The following is a 19,822-nucleotide window of genomic DNA, read 5'->3' as shown; positions in this document are numbered from 1 at the left end:
ACTTTCAAACTTTTAGAAGTCAACCTTAAGTCAAATCTATTTAAATGTTATATTAAGAATGCCCATTATCCTTATGCAGCAACATTGATGATAAATTGATAGTCAATCTGCAAAAAATCATTTATGGGGATAACTAGGAAAATAAGTTATAATAAATACAAAGGCTCCCTAATTTCATTGGCACAGCCATGTAAGTTTTCTTGGCACTGTGTCTGGATAACCGTTCTCATTCTGAAAACACACCTGAAGGCCTTTTTATGTTCTTGTGGCTTTTGTCAGGAGGAACCATTCACTGAGATTTAGTACTTACGGTCACGCTAAGTTAAAAGTTTTGCTGCAAAGTTAAAGGTTTTGCTGTGTATGAAATGCCAGGCAAATTAAAAAAACAGGCCAAGTTCTGTCATTTCATTCTAAGCTAGTCACTACTCTTAGTACTTGAATATTAATTCTGGATTACTAATGAGCCTTAGGGTCATTCTTGAAATTTTGAAAGGTTTTATAATTTATCAGCAAACTAGCCATCGGCCTATCCTTTATGCACTCAAATCAGATGCTCAAAACTGTTCAGTGCCTCAAAGGCAATAACCAAACAGAAGGAATTTCTCCAAGGTAATTTAGACTTTCTGCCTACTTCTGAAAGTTTGGTCCTTCCTCTGGCTAAAGAAAAGCTCTGCTTATATTGCCGTGGCACCAGAAGCTCAAAACAAAGCAGGGACATGGAATAAAGATCTGTAAGGATAAAAGCAAGAAAACAAACACTCTTTGGGGTATAGAAGCTGTTACAAGGCACATCCTAGTGAGAAAAGGCCAACAGGGCATATGGCAAGGCAAAGATTTTCAAACCAATAAATAGGTAGACATGTTCCCTATTCAAACCATCACTCTGATTAAAGTGATAGCACTGTTCCAGTAAGTGGGATGCCTGGATAAATTTAGGGGGCTGCCCTTTGACATTCTGTATACTAGTTCTTGGCGAAGTAAATCCTCAAAAAAGGCTATTTGAAAAAAATGTCTGCTAGAAAGAACTATGTATATCGAATGCTGGTAGGGTAAAACCCAAAGTAAATTTGTCAATAAACCACTTTTGTAACTGAAGTTGAGACTCTGTAGGTTCCAACAATGCTGAAATAACTCCGTGGTAATTATTGAAGGATTAAAGCAAAATAATAAGGGAGACCAGGCATATATTACATATAGCCAAGCTGGTCCATGAACAGACACTTCAAAAGTCCCATGTGGTGTCTAGAGAGGGGGCACCTGCTTGATTTTACCACATCTCAGTTTTTAGCATAATGTGCTTGCTTTAAAAAAAAGCACTTACAGATAATTTGATTCATGTAGGACCTTCTAATGAATTGAGAATCTGAAAGTCTTCTGATCTTAAAGGAAGACCACGTCCAGTGCTTAAAGCTCTGTCTTCAAGGCACATGGAGGGAAATTCTTCCTAATTTTGCATATACTAAATTCCATCATTATTATAAAAACCCAAGTGGTACTATGGGTCAAGCAGAAAGGATTCCTGTTCCCTGGCTCATTCTATGATTTAACAGGCATTGAGGGGGGGGAAAGAGATAAAATTTTTAGAAGATCCCGCTGTGTACATGGTACATTGTTATTTAAACTCCAACCTAAATTAATACATTCCAAATTTAGCATAAATAAACTATTGTTAGAGCTGGTGGGAGTAGAAATTTAAAATTATACCCTATTTGACGGATAAAGGTGAATCACCAGCTTACTACAGTGTTTCCAATGCCTCCACATACTGTTGCAAAGGAAATTGGTACTACTTGCAAGTTTGTTGCTCTTCAATATGCCTGTCATCTTAAGCAACACTTCCTGATGGCACCAGGAGCTGCAAATTTAGTCCTAAACCAAAGAAAATCTTTAACAATATATATATATTTTCATAGTAACCTGAGAATCTGGAAATCTAGGGTTCATTTTCCTTCTTTCTTGGAAGGATGTATAAGTCCCATCAACTGGGAGGGAAGGCAGTTAGTTATTTGGAAGTCGGGAAGATCGATCTTTGGTTATTGGATGAAAAGAGGAAAGCAAAAAAAAAAAAAGTTTGGCATTTTGGGAAGCGATGGCCGTTTTCTCTCCATCTTCTCCGCCTCCATCCCCATTCTGGGGACGTGCAGGGGCTTAATCAGACCACTCGTCTTCATCAAACTCTGATGAATCATCCTCTGAATCGCTGTATTCTACTGCAATGCGGCGCGAGAGAATGGTTGCCACATCATTGCCTCCAACGTCTCGCTTCTCTTGTTCACGTTGTTCTTCAACTTTACGGAGCTGGAATCCTGGCGAGGAAAGAAAGGAAGGATGTTGCAGGTGCCGACTGACACATATACCCTCTCTCTTTCTCTGTGTATGTGTACGACGTGTATGTGTAGAGGCAAAATCACATAATGCTGAAGTAGCATTATGGGAAATAAGTTGTGCACTGCCTTGCCTCCCCAAGAAAAGGGAAATAGCAGCAACTAAGACAATCAGGAAAAAAGCCCAACACGAAAGGTAACTTTCAGGTTTCACAGAATTATTCAACAAGTTAGACGTTTTGAAAAAGCAAAAATATAGTGAGGAAGATGCCAAAAGTGAGGATTATACTGTATAAGACATTGGGACAAAGTGAGCTACACGAAGATAATTTTAATGATGAGATGTAGCAAGAAGCTAAAAAGAATGTAACCAACGCAGAAGAATTCAGACCATAGTAAAGCATATAAAGCAGCAATGGGTATCCTCTCTCCAAAACACGGGAGTCAGGCAATTTTTAAAACTTTCAACTAGTCCCAGTAAAAAGGATGTAGCCAATGTTGCTGTTTAAGCTTGCTGGATGGAACAGAAAAGTTAAGCTGCTACTACTGGTGGTTAGGAATCCAAATGCACAACGGCAGTTGCAGAGACTCAAAGAAAATACCTTGTATGAGATTAAATGATTTCCAATATATTTTGCTAAGTTCAGAATTCCAGCAACAGCAGAATGGCCCCTAATTGGGTTATGTTTATGATGTGGCGCTTGGTCTTCAGATATCCAAAATGTGAAGAACTTACCTTGACGAATAGCAGAAAGTAAGTCACTCCTAGCTTCACTAACAGCAGGCAATGAGGATTTTGGCTTGGAGGGCACCAAATCAGGTTGTTGAATAGAAGCCTCTGGAAGACCCATGCCACCAAAAGATAAAGGAGGTGGGCCAGGAGGAGGGGGAGGAGGGGGAGGGGGTGGCACCCCACTTGTGGGCTGTGGTAGCAGGGGAGATGGCACAAGGGCATATTCTGCTGCTGGAGGTGGAGGGGGTGGAGGGGCAGCAAAATCTGGGTGAGGAGGAAAGGAGGGTGGGGATGGAGGAGGAGGAATGCCAGGAGCTGGAAAGCTGGCAAGTGGAGGTGGTGGAGGAACTCCCTCCATCGGTGGTGGTGGTGGTGGAGCAGGAGGTGGGGCAAAGCCAGGTCTGGTTCCCAGAGGTGAACTAATAGGAGGATCTGGTGGAGGATGGCTGGGGCTGACGAGGATGGATTTCTTCAGCCCTCCAGAGACACTCTGGCTAGGTGGATAACTGTGGAGTAGAAATTCGGAAGAATGGAGAGCAAAAGAACCCCTCATGAGTTTTTTCAATCAGGATCAAACACTGTTCAGTGAAAAAGTACATCTTGACCGTAGTGCAAAGCAATCGGTTTCTCACATTTTCCGATATCCCTCACAAGAACTGACTTAAATTCTGTAATTTAGATCCACTGTTCCCTCTGGAATCCCAGGCTTTTGGAAAGATTCCAATGAATGTGAAAAGAATCTCAACATAGCACCCACACTCAAATATCCTTGACATGCAATTTTTTTTAAAAAAAAAATCAATGTCAACAAATGCATGTCCCTTGTAATCCCACCTTTATAGAGTTCTGGCTTTCTGCAATTCTAAACAAATTACAGGCTGAATCCCCAGCATGGGATCTGGTTAACAATGTGCTCGCTGACCCATTTTTTGGCTCGTGTAAAGCTCCCTGCCCCTATCTGATCTTATGTTTAGTCTTCAAATGAGAAGAATCTTGAAAAATCTAAAAAGGAGACATTTGCTGCTTTATTTGCAGCACATTGGCCCTTAAAATCAAGAGCTAGCATGCAACAAACAAAGCACCAAGTATTTTCAATATGCTTCTAGGCCCGATATTCTTAGAAAATAACATTGGGGGTAGGGGTGGGGGACAACAGCCCAATGTTTTGCTTGATTTCTGATAAAAGCCTATTTTGTAACTGATTATATGCTCTTCATGGTCTCCGTATTCCAAATGCACCCATATTTCAAAAGGCGTAAGAGTATCCAGATACACCCACTTTCATTTATTAAAATCCTTAACACCATAATATATTTATTTTGTAATTCCCCATTCCTCTTTAATTTGTAATTAAGGTAAGATATACCATCACCAAGGCTATAAATAATCGAATGTTTCTAGGAAGGAAAAAATGATACATAAAACCATTGTAACAAGAACTGCAATGGAACCACAAACACAGGAGGGCAAGTCTTGCTTCAGCCTAGTGTTTTATCTACTGCTTGAAAAGAAAATGTGTTTTGACAAGTTACAACCACTGTCCGCACTAATGGACAGGCACCTTATGATCTTGTCTGAGTTGTTTTGATGGTTACGGAGCCGTCAGCAATACTTACCTAAATTCTGCTGGTGGTGGCGGAAGACTATCATCGAACATTGGAGGAGGTGACGGTGAAGCTGATTCTGGCTGAGGAGGAGGTGGATAGTAGGTAGCATCAACGCTCTCATTGGAGCCAATGCTACCATTCTGATACACCATGTTAGGGGGGTACCTAAAACCACAAAAGTACAGTTCTGAGCCAAGAACCTCCCCTTCAAAGGAGCTTCAAAGGTAGAATGCTTATAGCATGTGTAAAACGTATAAAAAGTAGTAACTTGGCTAGACTTTTATATCGATACAGGAAGTCCTCGACTTACAATAGTTCAGTTACAACAGCACTGAAAAACGTGACCTATTACTCTTTTTCACACTTACGGCCGCTGCAGCATCCCCACAGTCATGTGATCAAAATTCGAACGCTTGGAAACTGGTTCAGGTTTATGACGGTTGCAGTGTCCTGGAGTCATGTAATCATCTTTTGCAATCTTCTGACAAGCAAAGTCAATGGGGGAGCCAGATTCACCTAACAACCATGTTACTAACTTAAAGAACTGCAATGATTCACTTAACAACTGTGGCATGTAAGATTGTAAAATGGGGCAAAACTCACTTAATGTCACACTTAGCAACATCAATTTTGAGCTCAATTGTGGTCGTAAGTCGAGAACTACCTGTACTACACCATCTTACTATTAACTTGAATTTCAGTTATAGGGGCAGAGATCACTTTACCTATATGTTTAGACTCAGACCTCTGAAATCAATCTAATTTATCTCCTAAAAATTATACTATTCTTTAAAAAAGAAAAATGATGGATGACACCAGCAATCTTTTCCTATTCAAGAATTGATTTTTCATCTGTTCATACCACATGGCACTTACACAAAGTGGCAAGTGTAAAAAAAAAACTAAGGAAGGGTTCAGATGACAATCTCATAGTCACTTCTTAGAAGAATAGTACCAAAATAGGGCCAGAGGTATATCATTCTGATTCAGATTAACATTCATACAGTTTTACCAATTTGCTATGCATTGCCAAGCCAGCTGATCCTGGCTGCAAGTGATGGATGTAAAACTGATATGCAAAATTATCCAAATTTCACCCGTTTGCCAAAACAATTAAAAAGGCTTTCAAGATTCCTAATTGACATTTCCAGTTCATTACAAGAGTAAATATCTGTGGAAAATAAACACACGTGGTCACACAGAGGACCTTGGAAAAGTAACTGGACAGCTCTCTTCCAACGACTTCAGAATACACACAGAAAAAACTTCAAGGCCTCGTTCAGCCATTCATTTATTCCAACATTGTCAAAGGCTTCTCTTTCGCAACACAAATGATGTGCCGCTCTAGAAACAATTTCAGATGTGGGGTTTCCCCTACCTTTTTCTAAGGGAAAAAGAGCTGAATGTGATTGTGTATGTATGACCTTGACAAAAAGGTCAGTATATAATGAAAGATGGAAATTTATGGGATGCAATGTGATGGGACAGGATGGGAACATTTCACTGCAGTATCCCCCTAAATGCAGTGAAATTTGTTTTTGAAATGGATTTGTTATTGTTAGTTGCGAAGTCGTGTCCGACCCATTGCGACCCCATGGACAATGTTCCTCCAGGCCTTCCTGTCCTCTACCATCTTCTGGAGTCCATTTAAACTCACACCTACTACTTCAGTGACTCCATCCAGCCCCCTCATTCTCTGTCATCCCCTTCTTCTCTTGCCCTCAATCTTTCCCAGCATTAGGCTCTTCTCCAGTGAGTCCTTCCTTCTCATTAGGTGGCCAAAGGATTTGAGTTTCAATTTCAGGATCTGGCCTTCTAAAGAGCAGTCTAGGACTGACCGGTTTGAACGCCTTGCAGTCCAAGGGACTCGCAGGATTGTTTTCTTTAATCTCTAGCTTCAATTAATAAGGAGATTATTGACCCTTAAAGGAAGATCATAAGAATTATATGCTTGTTTCTTAGGGTAAAAAAGCTATTCCTTACTAGTGTTTCTAGCTAATGTAGTTAAGAATACATCACATCCAAGATATCCCTACAGCAAAATGACGGGGCCCAAATAAAATTAGACAATTTATATTTCTGATAGATGAAGATATCCCCTAAAATCAAACTGATAGGCGGAGTTCTCTTCTTTTAAATGCCACAGTACGCTCTAAGTAAGGAAGAGGTAGTTTGTAGAACACATTCCAGTTCTAAAGCTACTAGCAGGAACAACAATCTCCAAATCAGCTTCACTATAGCAACCTATATTGGTTCTAATCAGCAGTAGACAAATTCAGCACTTGTTGAAGGGAAGTCAAGTTTGCATAGTTAAGATATGAATAGATTTGTACTACTATGCACTTATCACATCTGCTTTTTCTCAACTTGCTCCCTATGCAATAAATAAATGGTTTTGTGAAGCTAAATGAAAGAGCATGGTGATTATTTCACTAGTCTCAAACCCCTGCACTTCTACATTAACTATAATAAAAGTAAAGCTACTTTCAAGTCAAGCACTACTCCTGGTGACTTACACTTCAGACCCATGCAGTTTTCTTAGCATGACTCAAAACTAGTTTGATAAGGAGCCAGTTTAAAAAAAACAAATCTTTTTTTAAAACATAGCCTTAAAGAAATGTGCTAGGATTCAAAAATCTACTTCAACTATTCACTATTCACTAGAGCAAGCTCAGTCAAGCAAACTACACACACGTTGTATCGCAAACAATTTTAACGTTCCTTCCTAGGAAGGCTACTACTATTCAGGAACAAAAATCTTTAGCCTTGGTGGTCACAGGAACAATTCCGTGGTCAGCATTACAGTTCTCTCTTACCCTCCTGGCCCATGTTTTTCCCTTGTATCGACAAACTCTTGACCCATTTTCATTTTTTCCCATTCTTCTTTTCGGCTTTTTATCTTCCGAGGATTTACATGTCCTCTATTAGGATTATCCTTCTTTTCTTTCTATAAAATAAATAAATAGGAAGCAATTGTAGGTACCATTAGACCTTTAAGATCGTCATCTGCAAAGAAAGGATATCTCAATAAAAACGTACATAATAAGGGGTGGGAGCACGAAGGGAGGCTCAGCCAATCTCAATGTATACATGGTTGTACTTTGACAATAAAGGTTCATTCATTCATATTCTCTCACTAGATCTAGCTACAATTATATGTTTTATTTATTGAATTTATATGCTGCCCATCTTCCTGATAAGGTGACTCTGGGCGGCTTACACCTATACAATAGCACAAATATTTAATAGTTCTTAGGCATCAATGTTTTATCTGAGTTATGTGTTTTGTAAATAGATGTCCACTGACAAGTGAAAATAATGTGCATCTTTACAAGAGAGACTAATAAGATATTTTTCAAAAGTCCAATCACAGGATTACATCCTACCTACTATAAGAAGATACCCAACTGTAAAAACACAAATAAAAAAAGAGCTGGGGTGTTATGTTGTTTTTTGCTATTAGCAAGCAACTGCTACATAATAGTCTCTTCATGTCACCACTGCTAAATCAAACCTTAATTTAATGGTTCAGAAATTCCACAAATTAATTGCAGAAGTCTGGCTGGCACTAAGTAAGGTAATATTTTGGTTAAGAAAGCCTAAAAGGAAGCTACTAAAGGGATTGTGGGGGATAGAAAAAACTTCTTAGAAACTGCAAATTTCCCATATAACTACTTGCCTTTTCACTAAGTGTTGTTAGAATGAAATTTCTATCAATTTTACTCATCCCTAAATAAAAATGCAGCTAAAGCATAGGAAAATGCCATCTAGATAAAAGCTTTTTTATGATTATGATTTCTCAAGTGAAATATTCCCAAAATAAGACATTTTTTGCAACAACTTTACCCAGAAATACGGAGCAGGCAACTTAATCCACATTAGATAGATAGATAGATAGATAGATAGATAGATAGATAGATAGATAGATAGATAGATAGATAATCTTTAGTCATTTTTACTGTGGGCACAATGGCACAGGAAATCCCAACTTTGCTCATTTGCAGATTTAAGTGTACAAATAATTCTATCATTGGATATTCAATTCATATTATTATAACAATATGAACTATTTTGTTACAAAACGTTATTCAAGATGGGCAATGTTTTCAGACCACAGAGTTCCCTTCTAACAATTATTACTAAAAATAATGGCATATTTTGTACTGTTCTGAGTTAAGAAAATAGAAGAAAATTCTAAATCCAGAACAGGGTTATCAATGATAAAAAGGAAAGAAAGGCTTTAAAACCTCTTTCCCCAAATAGTCCCCCTCACAGTAAGAGATGTGGTTTCATCTGGCCATCAAAAGTTGCCTTATTCTGCTTCATATATTATTCCTGTAACTGAATACATGGCACTAGAGCAGAAGCACATATAATGCACAAAGAAAATTGAGTGAAGTCTGTCCCCCAGCCAATCCCCCCCCCCCCCGCAAACCAGCTGTGTGATTGATTGTCCATATCCACCAAGGGTTGCCAGCAGTCAGGCAATGGCAATCTCATACCTTTTCCTTCTCTTTGCTCAAAGTTAGAACCAAACAAATTTGCATAAGCAAAACTGTGCTGCCCATCTCACCCTATGCTTCCGTCTCTCTTTCATAATATCCTTGGTATCCTGCAGCATTTGCTCCTTCCAAAGATCAAAGAAATATGATGGATTTGTGTAGAATTTAAGTGCTTCCTTGCCATCATCCCTAGGAGAGAGGATATCCATACAGAATGAGATGGTTACATATGTGTACCCGACAACCAAATATGAAACAGAGATAGTAAAGGAAAATACCACAGTCTCTTAACAGTAATTTTCCCCTTTAAGGTAAACCAAAATATTCTACACCAGTGACAACATGCAAAAGGCAATATTTTGAGATAGCATGGAGATATATATACATTTCTCTGTAAAGTGGTGGGGTGGGATCTCAAAAAAGACAGCTGCCTCCAGCTACCTGTAATTATTTTCCTATTCAAAAACGTACTAATGGATATGGGCTGAGGAAGTATGTATATTCCTTACCTCCAGGTCATTCTCATTATAACATTCTCAGTTATATACTACTTTACAAAAGGACATTTATGTTTTCCTGCTTTTATTATATAATCATAAACCAAAATATGTCACATAAAATAGTATAGCAGAATCGAACTGCAAGCAGAGTAACTGATTTCACCATCACATTCTACCCTAGAATTTTATCAGCATCAGGTTTGAGGGCCCAACAATTACACTTTCCAGAGAATTAGTTTGCGAGTTGTTCCAGCAATCCTACCAACAAATCTATGCACTAACTACAAATAATTAAGTAGGAAAGCAGCATTAAATTATATGCCCAGAAGAACATACATAAGCATTGTATGTTAAACCTGACATAGAGGACGTTTGTACAATACTATTAAAAGAAAACAACTATAGATTGGCCAAACAGGCCATTTTATCTTTATTAATCTACAAGGCTGATTTTGGGTTGTCCAAATTTTTTTTTAAAAAAAGTTCTTTATACGTAAATACAGACACTCAAGTAATATGCAAATTATTTACATCATGTACAAAAAACCCTATATTTTTCTTGGTCTTAACCAAATAAAATTATATTTCCACAAGTGACTTTAAATATTAAACAAATATTTGTCTCCAAATCCTCCTTTTATAAATTTGCATAACAACCATCACCATCCCTGTTTCTCTGTTTTGTCCATCGATTCTTTTTTTTTCCTCAGAAAGACCATAATATTTAAACTAAATGTAAACTTAAAGGCTCTCTTTCAAGCTAGTTGATGTCATTCCACATTCTTTACAGGGCTTTTCAACCGGTGGTACGTGTACCACCTGTGGCACATTGGCACCTGGCAGGTGGTATGTGACCATCCTAGCGGGGGAGGGAAATGAGCTGAATCGGCAGCAGCACCGCACAAGCCTGAGCGAGAGGTGGGTGGAGCTGCAAGGGCTGTCAGGGCTCAAAAGAAGCGCCAGGATCAGCACCAGACTCCAGCTCTTTCCTTCATGGGGAAGGGGGCGGGGGGGAGGGGGGATGAGGCTTCCACGTTGCTCAAATCTGGGGCAAAGCAAAGCAATGGGAACCGGAAGTTGCCAATCGCCTGGCTGACAGTGGCGGGCTCGGCTGCACTGCACTGGAAGCGCAAGGCAGAGGCGCCCTGAAAATGGACTGGAGGGAAAGCAGAGTAGAAGGGAAATCTGAAACCATCTCCCCCGCCCCCCCGAAAAAAAACACACCTCCGGACAACCTTTTCCCCTCCTTTCTGAATGCCCTGATGGTCCCCCGTGAGGCGTGAGGGGGGCAGCGAGAGAAGAAGGGCGCCTCCTGCTACGGGGGCTTCGACCGGTACTTCATTTTGGACGAGTGGCGGGGCGTTGCGGCGGCTGTGCGGGATGAAGCTGGGCTGCATGGCGCGCTTTGTTTTGGAAAGGGGCACAGCAGCCCTGGCAGTTTTTCAAAACTCCGTAGCAGTTTTCCCTTTGCTTTGGGTATCAATTTGGACAAAAAACAACAACACCTGGTGGATGCCGTGTTCCTCTTTCCTCCAGAAGGGGTAGAAGGAAAAAGGTTGGCTCCTTCGCTGGTTTCTCTTTTTGCAATGTTGCTTTTTTGGGGGGAGGAAGGGGGGAGTTTAGCAAAGAGTAGCTGTCAGCTATGGCCTGTTTGGTTAGATTTACAAACGCCCTTTTCCAAAGTAAATCCCTCACTCGGCTTCTCTCATGGGATGCAATTCCCGCGGAGCAGCCATTTAAGACAGGGGCGGGGAACCTTGGCTCTTTTATGACTCGTGGACTTCAACTCCCAGAATTCCTGAGCCAGCCATGCTGAGGGGAAAGGGAGAGGTTTCCAAGCTGAGCCATGCTGGCTCAGGAATTCTGGGAGTTGAAGTCCATGAGTCATAAAAGAGCCAAGGTTCCCCACCCCTGGTTTAAGATCTCTGAACTCCGGAGTCAATTTGAACTTGCTCTGTGGCTGTGATGGATTATTGATTCAATCAATAATTAAAAGTTAGCATCTACATACCCATGAAAAAGAAATATCTTTGGGAAATATTAAAAGGGCAGGAACAATAGGAAAACAGCTAGAAAACCTAGCCCCAGAAACCAACCATTACAAATACGAAAGGCTGCTCCAAAAGAAACATCCATTTCCCTTCTCTTAGAAAAGTCAAGCCAAAAAAATAAAAGTACCAGAAGTGTTGTTTTTTTTAATTCTCTCTCTTCCTCCCGAGTTAATAGTTAATAGCCTCTGGCAGACAGCCAAGAAACATGAAGCAAAAGAAACAATGCAGTGATAAGTGCTAGCCTTGAGCAAACTAAAAGAAAGCTGTTGGTCATGTTTGACACCTTGCTAGGCGACTGGTGATGCTCGGATATTGCCATATCCTAAAAGTGGTACCATGGGTAAAAAGGTTCAAAAGGCCTGCTTTAGAGGGCGGAATTGAAAGCAAGTACATTATATTTCTCTTGGATATGTTACCTGTATGAAGATAGTATGTTAAGAGGGGGTGGTTTATTACAAGTTCTGTATGTTTCAAGGACAGGCAGAGGGGCAGACTCTCTCTCAAAGAGCTTTTGGTCCTGAGTCGTGGAGCTCTTAAAGGCTTTCCTGGTGTTAATGCCTTGCAATGACACTATGAAGAAAAAGTAATGGGAAAGAAAATAGTCATTCGAAACCCAAGTTAATATTTTTACAAACTTTTTGCCACATCCCCAGGAAAGCTTTCAAAAATAAAAGTCTTTTTTTATGCTGTTTCAGAAAGGACTGTCAGAAAGCGAATTGTCCAAAACCCAGTAGAGATTATTATTTACCAAAGGACCCGAATTGTTATGGAATTAGTTATCATATTCAAAGTAAAATACTACCCAGAGCTCATGCTCTTTTCTTCTTGTAGTTTATGAGGTAATTCCCACAGTGTAGCAAATTTATCTAGCAGTTTTGGGAATGAAGCAACAAATATTATCAAATATGGCTGGGTTCTTTGAAACTTTTTTTTTAAAAAAAAAACAATATTCCCATGGGCAATTAATTCCTTGTTGCCTCCTGGATCCTCTTCATTGTTAATTACTATTTTGATAGGATTTTTTGTGTATATGCTTGTCTTTAATTAAAAACAGAGAAAAGCATGGAGAATCAGTCCTCTCTAAACAAAGAAAAAATATATCATGGACAATTAGCAGTTAGCAATGTTATAAAATGATTATTTAGCCAATCAAAAAGTAAAGTATTTCAAACAGCTTTAAGTGAAAAAGAAACAACTCTACAGATGCTGGGACAGTATCTTTTTGTAAATCTAGACCAGGGGTAGGCAACCTCGGCTCTTTTATGACTCATGGACTTCAGCTCCCAGCATAGCTGACTCAGGAATTCTGGGAGTTAAAGTCCATGAGTCATAAAAGAGCCGAGGTTCCCTACCCCTGATCTAGACTAATACAATTCAGGTGAATATGGTGCTTCCCCTCCCTACTCTTACCAGTAATGCAATGGATGCAACAGATTGGAGTGTCCAACCTTGGCAACTTTCAGACTTATGGACTTCAACTGCCAGAATTCAAACTTCCAACACCCCTGCAATAGAAGCCCTTTCCTTCTCAAAAATGTTGGCAGTTATCCCGCACACTGAACACAAGCAGCTGAATTCTATGGTTTCATCAGAAGAAAGGACTGGAGAGGATCTCAAGGCAAGGAGTGCTTCTTTTGAACATGGTTGCCCTTTCCTCTGTACCAGTGTTTCTCAACCATATCAACTTGAAGATGTGTGGACTTGAATTCCCAGAATTCCTGAGGCAGCACGGGGAATTCTGGGAATTGAAGTCCACACATCTTCAAGCTACCAAACTGACCAACACTGCTCTATACAGAGTGGTAAGCAAAAAGGCATTCATGCTTCTGACTATTATGAAGTGACTTCTCCTTCCATAACAAAATAAGGCAGGGTACCACTTTTATACAAGAATCTCTTGGGCAAGCATGATGAAAAACTTGATGGTCAGCTGAGACTGCTGGGTGACTCAGGGTGATTTTCCAAAGTCTCAAGACAAAAATTGGCTATTGCTGCAGTTCTGAATCATAATGTTCTAAAAATATAACATTTTATGTACCTTCTTCCTCCTTGGGATCCAACTGAGTAACTTTCACCTGAAGGCGATCAACTCTCTCAACTAAAGAGCTGACTCGAAAGCCAAATGTGGCTGCTTGCGTAAATAGCTCTCCGAATATGTCATCTGCAAACTTACCTAGAAAAAGAAAAAAGAGGCACACAAATTGAAATGCTTGAAAAAAATTCCCAGAAAAAAGATCAACAGTAAAGTCATTTTTATGCAATTGCCCCCGCAACCCCTCCCCTCTCGTGTGGCCAGGCAGTCACAAGTTGACCTCAGTGAAATGAGTCTTTAACTTAAGCATATGCATAATTAAGTATTTTTACTGCTTTTATTCCCAGGATGCAATTATAGAAAACAATACATTTTCCTTTAAAGCTAGAACATTAGTTAAAAAAAAGCTTCCATAGAAACACTGTACACATGGTACTTCCGTAAGTTAAGCTTATTTATGGTCTCAAACTAATAAAGCATAAAATACAATACTTAAAAGCACAAGTAAAGCAAATCCGAAACAAACAGTAATGAGGTACCAATTGACTTCTGCAAGCTATAGCTATTGCTACAAATTGACAAGACCATCTTTCAAAATAAAAGGAAGGGACACCGAATTGGTAGACTTATTTAGTAGTAAGAAAGATAATCACGAGTCAAACTGTAGCATCACAGCCAATCAGCTATTTACAACCAAAAAATAAGATTCTCACAAGCTTAATAATCAGATTTACTGGTAGTATAAAACAAGTTAGATTACAACAATCTTGGCAAGTGGATATGTTTATTTTCTGCCATTTATTAAAGTGGGCATTCCCTGAACCACCTCCCAATTGCCTGTTCTTGCAATGTAGAAGTGGCTTCCTGTTTTCCTGATAAAGAGGAAATGCACAGATATTCCAGACGTGCAATACTTGGAAACCCACCGTTCTCTTTCCTAAGAAGGCCATTACACCTACGGTGGGGTCTTTTTAGCTTCTAATATGGTCTGCGGGATAAAGAAAATATAGCTCTATTCCACTGTCTTCTGGAAGCTCTAAAAGACTGACTTCATTACATGATGCCCAGAGGAGGTCCCATCTCTCTGCTTTCCTTCACACTGGGTACAAAGTCATTTATTATTTGCAGGTGGCAGCACCAGAAACCAAAGCAAGGTACTTTCAAGGTTGAAAATAACGTTCCCAATGTTGTATGGGAGATTTAATGTTTCTACTAAATCAAACGAAAGGTCTGGAAAAGAAACTTCATGGGGAGTGGATATTAAAACGGTTTAAATAAATAATTAAAACAAATTAAAGTCTACAGGCAAACGTACGGGACACCTGAAATTTCCTGGGGCCTCCTGAGAAGCCCACAGCGGCATTCAACAATTTTGAAATGCCAACAAAATGAAGGAAATCATTTAGTATTTATTCAATTATATTTATATTGATGGGCTCCTTGTTTTCACAAAGACAAGATCCTAAGTGTGCGGCAGGAGAAGCAACGATGGTTAGCAAAGACTGAAAAATGTGGAGATATATAGTGAACAGCATTAGCGTGAATTCTTTTTAGCCAGGTTTCCTTCACCCATCCTCACCTTAACTAGTTCAGCATAGAAACAAGACAGCATTTGTGTAATATACCTATGTATACCATGTATTACTGTGAGATTTTGAGTGTGCACCTATCTAGAAAGAATACCCAAATGTAGCCTGCAATGTACTTTGTCACACAGTACTTAAAAAGGGTTGTCTTTCACACTTCATAGTGCCAAATTTGCACTCTATTCTTCGTACAAATGTAATTCTCCCTTGATGCTATCACCTTTGATTAAATGCAACACACACTATTTTATTTGACTCACTGTTTGTATTTCTATTGAGTCTCTACACCTCAGGGAATTAGCGGATCTCTGGGGATCCACAGGTGAAATAAATTGTCAACTTTTTCAATAAACCCTTTTATCTTGGAAAAAAAATGCTTTTTTCACCAAACTATCCCCTAAACTCTGTAACTGCATAACTGTCACATATGAAAATAAGTGGTTTCTCAATCCATAAAGTTCTCCCTGTGGAGCAGGGAGAGAGAAAGACAAACTCAGATAAAATGTGCTACATCTCTATAATTTTTCTGGATTAACTGCAGCAAGGGTATATGCACCATTTCCAAAACAATCTAGAAAGAGTAAGGCATAAAGGTTTCGACACTCTTCAATCATACACAAGTTTTAGTAATAAAAATATCATAATCAAGGACAGAACCAGATCTGCCTCATCCCCATTTCCTCAAAAATGCACGATTTCGGAAAAAGGCTCCTTCCACAATTTTCATCAGACAGTAACATCCAAACTGTTCTGCTGATATATTTCAACCTTTTCAAACCTCAAGAGTTTAAAGCAGCATTTTATGTACATGTCAAACTGTCTTGTATACATATTGCGGTTCCTTCCAAAAAGGGTGGGGAATAGAAAAGACAACAGATCTTCAGCAGGGGAAGAAGCAACAAGCCCCCTTTATCACATTAGCCCCTTGACTCACTATAGTCATTATTTGGGACTGCACAGTAGAACAGATGTGGTAAACCTATTTCTTTTTCAAACTGATCTGAACTACTAGTGTCAGCATGGACATGTGTACTGAGTGATCTGTAATAGTTCTGCAAGGATGTTTGCAGTTGTTTTAATAGTAAAACAAAAGATTTTCCACCAACACAGTATGAGTGTGAATGTGTTTGAATTCTTTTTTCACAAAGTCTGCAATCAATAATATTTTACTGTGCTTGAATCTTGATGTCTTGTGATACTCACTGCATGAGATTAGACTATATTTCTCAAGAGTGGTACTGCTTCATTACATCAGTAAAATGCAAGGCATTGAGATGATTGCATGACGGTTGTATAGTAAATAGTCTCCTTTGCACAACTGATCCTATGAAATGTATAAATTTGCTTCTATGATTTTCCTAATCCTAATTATTATTTTTTTCTGCTGCTTGGACAGAGATAGCATATAAATAAAGCAGACGAACAGCACATTTTCTTTACAGCTTGTGTCATGGACACACAATGTGCCTGCAACTTTCCACTCTTCTACAAACGCTGGGATATTTACAGCACAATCTTATGTACGTTTATGCAGAAATGTTTCACTTCATTCAACAGGAAATTCAAATGCATGTTCACAGGATTGAAGTTTTAAACTTCAATATGCGCATTTACATATCCTTGCATGCATATAGGGAAGTCTGTGAGTAAGCTCTATAACTTGCAGGAATAAAGGCTTTGAGTTGTGCTTCTAGAATGATTGTATAAAGTAATCTTTCTTCATCTATCCATCTTCTGATATCTGGACTAAAACTAAATTCCTGTTAGGGAAGAATGATTCTGTTATACAGCAGCATGTCCAAAATGCTATAATACTGCAATCAGGTTGTATACAGGCAGTCCTCAACGTATGACAATTGAGCCCAGAATTTTGATTGTTAAGTCATTGTGGTCCTGTTGAATCACCACATAAGTAGACTCAATCTTATAATTATTTTTCTGATGGTTGTTAAGTGAATTGGGATGGTCATTAATCTAATCACATGGTTAAGCAAATCACAATTCTAGCATCTTTGCTAGAAAATGACAAAAACATTGCAAAGCTAAGGTGTGCAGGTATGCTGCTAGAAGCCACAGGTGGTGGGTAAGGGTGCTACTGAATACAAGATTCTTGGCATCTCATACTCCATAGCAAAGGTCCTCAGAAGAAAATCAGTCGAAGCAACTTACCGGAGCAAGTTGCGACCTTCCCTACAGGCTTTCCCATTGACTTTGCTTGTGGGAAGATGGCAGGGAAAGTCACAAATGGTCATCATGTTGGATGCTGCAACAGTCGTAAGCACCGGCTGGTTGCCAAGCACCCAAATCATGATAATGTGACTGTAGGGATGCTATGATGCTTAGAATTTTGAGGACTGGTCATAAATACCACTTGTTCAGTGCTGAGGAGGATGCTAAGGAACCATCAATTACAGCTAGTCCTCAAATTATGAACTCATTCACTGACTGTTCAAAGACACATCAGATAATCCTCATAATCTGAGGACTATCTGTAACTGATGGTTCCTTAGCACCCTCAGTCATCTTTAGAGGCTCTCCTCTAGGTGTCCTCTGCCATGAAACAAGGCAGAGAGGGCCCTGCTTGTGAAGAGTTTGCAGAGGATAGCATACCAGACACTTGCACTGAAGGGTATCAACGCCAGGTTAAGACATTCTTTTTCTTCTATAGGAATACAGTTAAAAAAGCAAACATTTTTACAATCAGCTTTTGATTTTAAGTGTTCATATTATACTGAGATTTTTGTTCTGTATGGTTTTCATTAAATCATTCCTGCTCTGCTTGTTAATTCATTTTACTATTTGATCGTTTGCCATGCTTTAAGTAACTATAATCTGCTGAGAGAATTCTAGTTATAGGGCAATTTGGAAATATTAATAATCTTAAATCACCACATTTTTTACCAACTTGGATAGAATCACTAATTATTTATTTCAAAGAGTAAATGAAGTATGTTTAGTAAATCATTTTGAAAAATGAAGTCTGCTAGAATAAGGTAACACTTCGGTTGCAAAAATTGCTGTGGCTGATTTTTCTTATTACTTCAGCCCACCTTTTTCTCAGCTTTTATATGAAGATATTGTCCAACCAGATTAAAACTATACCCAACTAATTAATATTCATCTGCTGACATATTCAGCAAGAGAATAAATTAAAATTGGGGGATTTCAGGTACGCAATGAAGCTTCAGTTCTAATCATTAAATTGCTTCATGTTCTGACAAAATTCTGAACACTGAAATCTGAACAATGCTTAATAGTGTGCCCCGTGTTTTATCTCAGGTTTTACTCCAACTATCCTGTGCATTCCTCTCAAAGAACATTACACGGAAGATCTTTTGGTACTGAGAAAGATGGATAATAAATAAGTCACAAGGAAAGAGGGCACTGAAAAAGAATTGAGAGTCCAACAGCTCTTGAGACCAGTTTGCTATGGTACTTACTCAAACTGCCCAGCTGTCGAATGACATTTGCCAGGGTGATGTTGGTCGCACATTCCAGCTCATTCCGAACACTGGGCAATGTCTGGCGGCACAGGTTCCTTGGCTCAATATTTCTTGTTACTAATGGCATGGTGGATCAGCTTCAAACAGGGTTCTGAAAGATAAAGAATAATCCCCAAACAGGAAAAAGATTATATGGCCACAGATCTTAGCAACATTAGAGATACATTGATTTTCCTTCTCATACACTCTATCATAACACAGTTATGTATCCACTCTCTCATAACCTCTATGAGATATTCTTTAAATAAACCTATTTTTTAAGTTGCCAGAAGGAAATAAAGCTTGATAGTTCCAACTCCCACCAAAAAATGTCACTGCTGTAACCTGTCCCTTATCCATTTATTCAAAACTATAAATGGTTTTTAATACTGTTAAATATTTTCAAAAACTGTTCTTATTTATTAAATCTATAAGTTGCCCATCTCACCACTAGCAACTCTGGGCACTATAAAACTATGAAAGACCAATGTGAACCTTAACACAAACATTTTAGCTGGAGGAAAGATAAAAATTTGTCACGCTAGCCAAACTGGAGACTCATGAGAAAACAGGAAGTGTTGATAGCTGACCAGGCAGCTTACTAACAACTGCTTTTTAGCCAGTGGAATGCACCATTTCTCCTAAATTCCCTCATGATGGAAGGTTTTCCTACTAATACATTTTACTGTACAGAAGAACACAGTAGGCAATGGCCTATCACCATCAGATAAATGCCATACCTTTTGAAATTATGCTAGCTCAGAAAGATTCTGAAGGACAATCGTGTTTGCCTTTCCCAAAACTTTTTTTTATCAAGGCATCTGTAATTCAGTTAACCTAACACTTAAAGAAAACATTTATTAATAAATAACATTAAACAAGTCAGTTTGTAGGTGGGAGATGCCTAAATTGAATTAAATAAATATCTTACAGCCACTAGGGATAAAAATGTCAAAATACAGAGAGAATGATACCCTTTTGACGTTCACTACCTTTCTACCTACT

General features: G+C 38.9%; 1 protein-coding gene across 6 annotated transcripts in view; it reads right to left on the bottom strand.

Annotated features, from left to right (window-relative positions):
- Positions 1–19,822, bottom strand: part of WASF2 (WASP family member 2) — a 55,044-nt gene that overhangs the window by 16,963 nt on the left and 18,259 nt on the right. For 5 of the 6 annotated variants that reach the window (XM_081334483.1, XM_081334485.1, XM_081334482.1 and 2 more), the window contains 8 exons: positions 18,776–18,929; positions 13,756–13,890; positions 12,134–12,287; positions 9,238–9,355; positions 7,481–7,611; positions 4,674–4,829; positions 3,061–3,563; positions 1,918–2,306 (listed from right to left, as the gene is read on the bottom strand). In XM_081334483.1, the coding sequence (XP_081190609.1) occupies positions 2,149–2,306; positions 3,061–3,563; positions 4,674–4,829; positions 7,481–7,611; positions 9,238–9,355; positions 12,134–12,287; positions 13,756–13,890; positions 18,776–18,905 (1,485 nt within the window). In that variant the 5' untranslated portion in view covers positions 18,906–18,929 and the 3' untranslated portion in view covers positions 1,918–2,148. Of the gene's footprint in view, positions 1–1,917; positions 2,307–3,060; positions 3,564–4,673; positions 4,830–7,480; positions 7,612–9,237; positions 9,356–12,133; positions 12,288–13,755; positions 13,891–18,775; positions 18,930–19,557; positions 19,587–19,822 lie in introns of those variants that run through there. The other variant, XM_081334487.1, reaches the window with a different exon arrangement.

Source organism: Vipera berus (genome assembly GCF_964194415.1).
Source record: "Vipera berus genome assembly, chromosome: 9".
Taxonomy (NCBI): Eukaryota; Metazoa; Chordata; class Lepidosauria; order Squamata; family Viperidae; genus Vipera; species Vipera berus.
The sequence above is the reverse complement of the archived record's forward strand: the minus strand, read 5'-3'. Positions and strand labels throughout refer to the sequence as shown.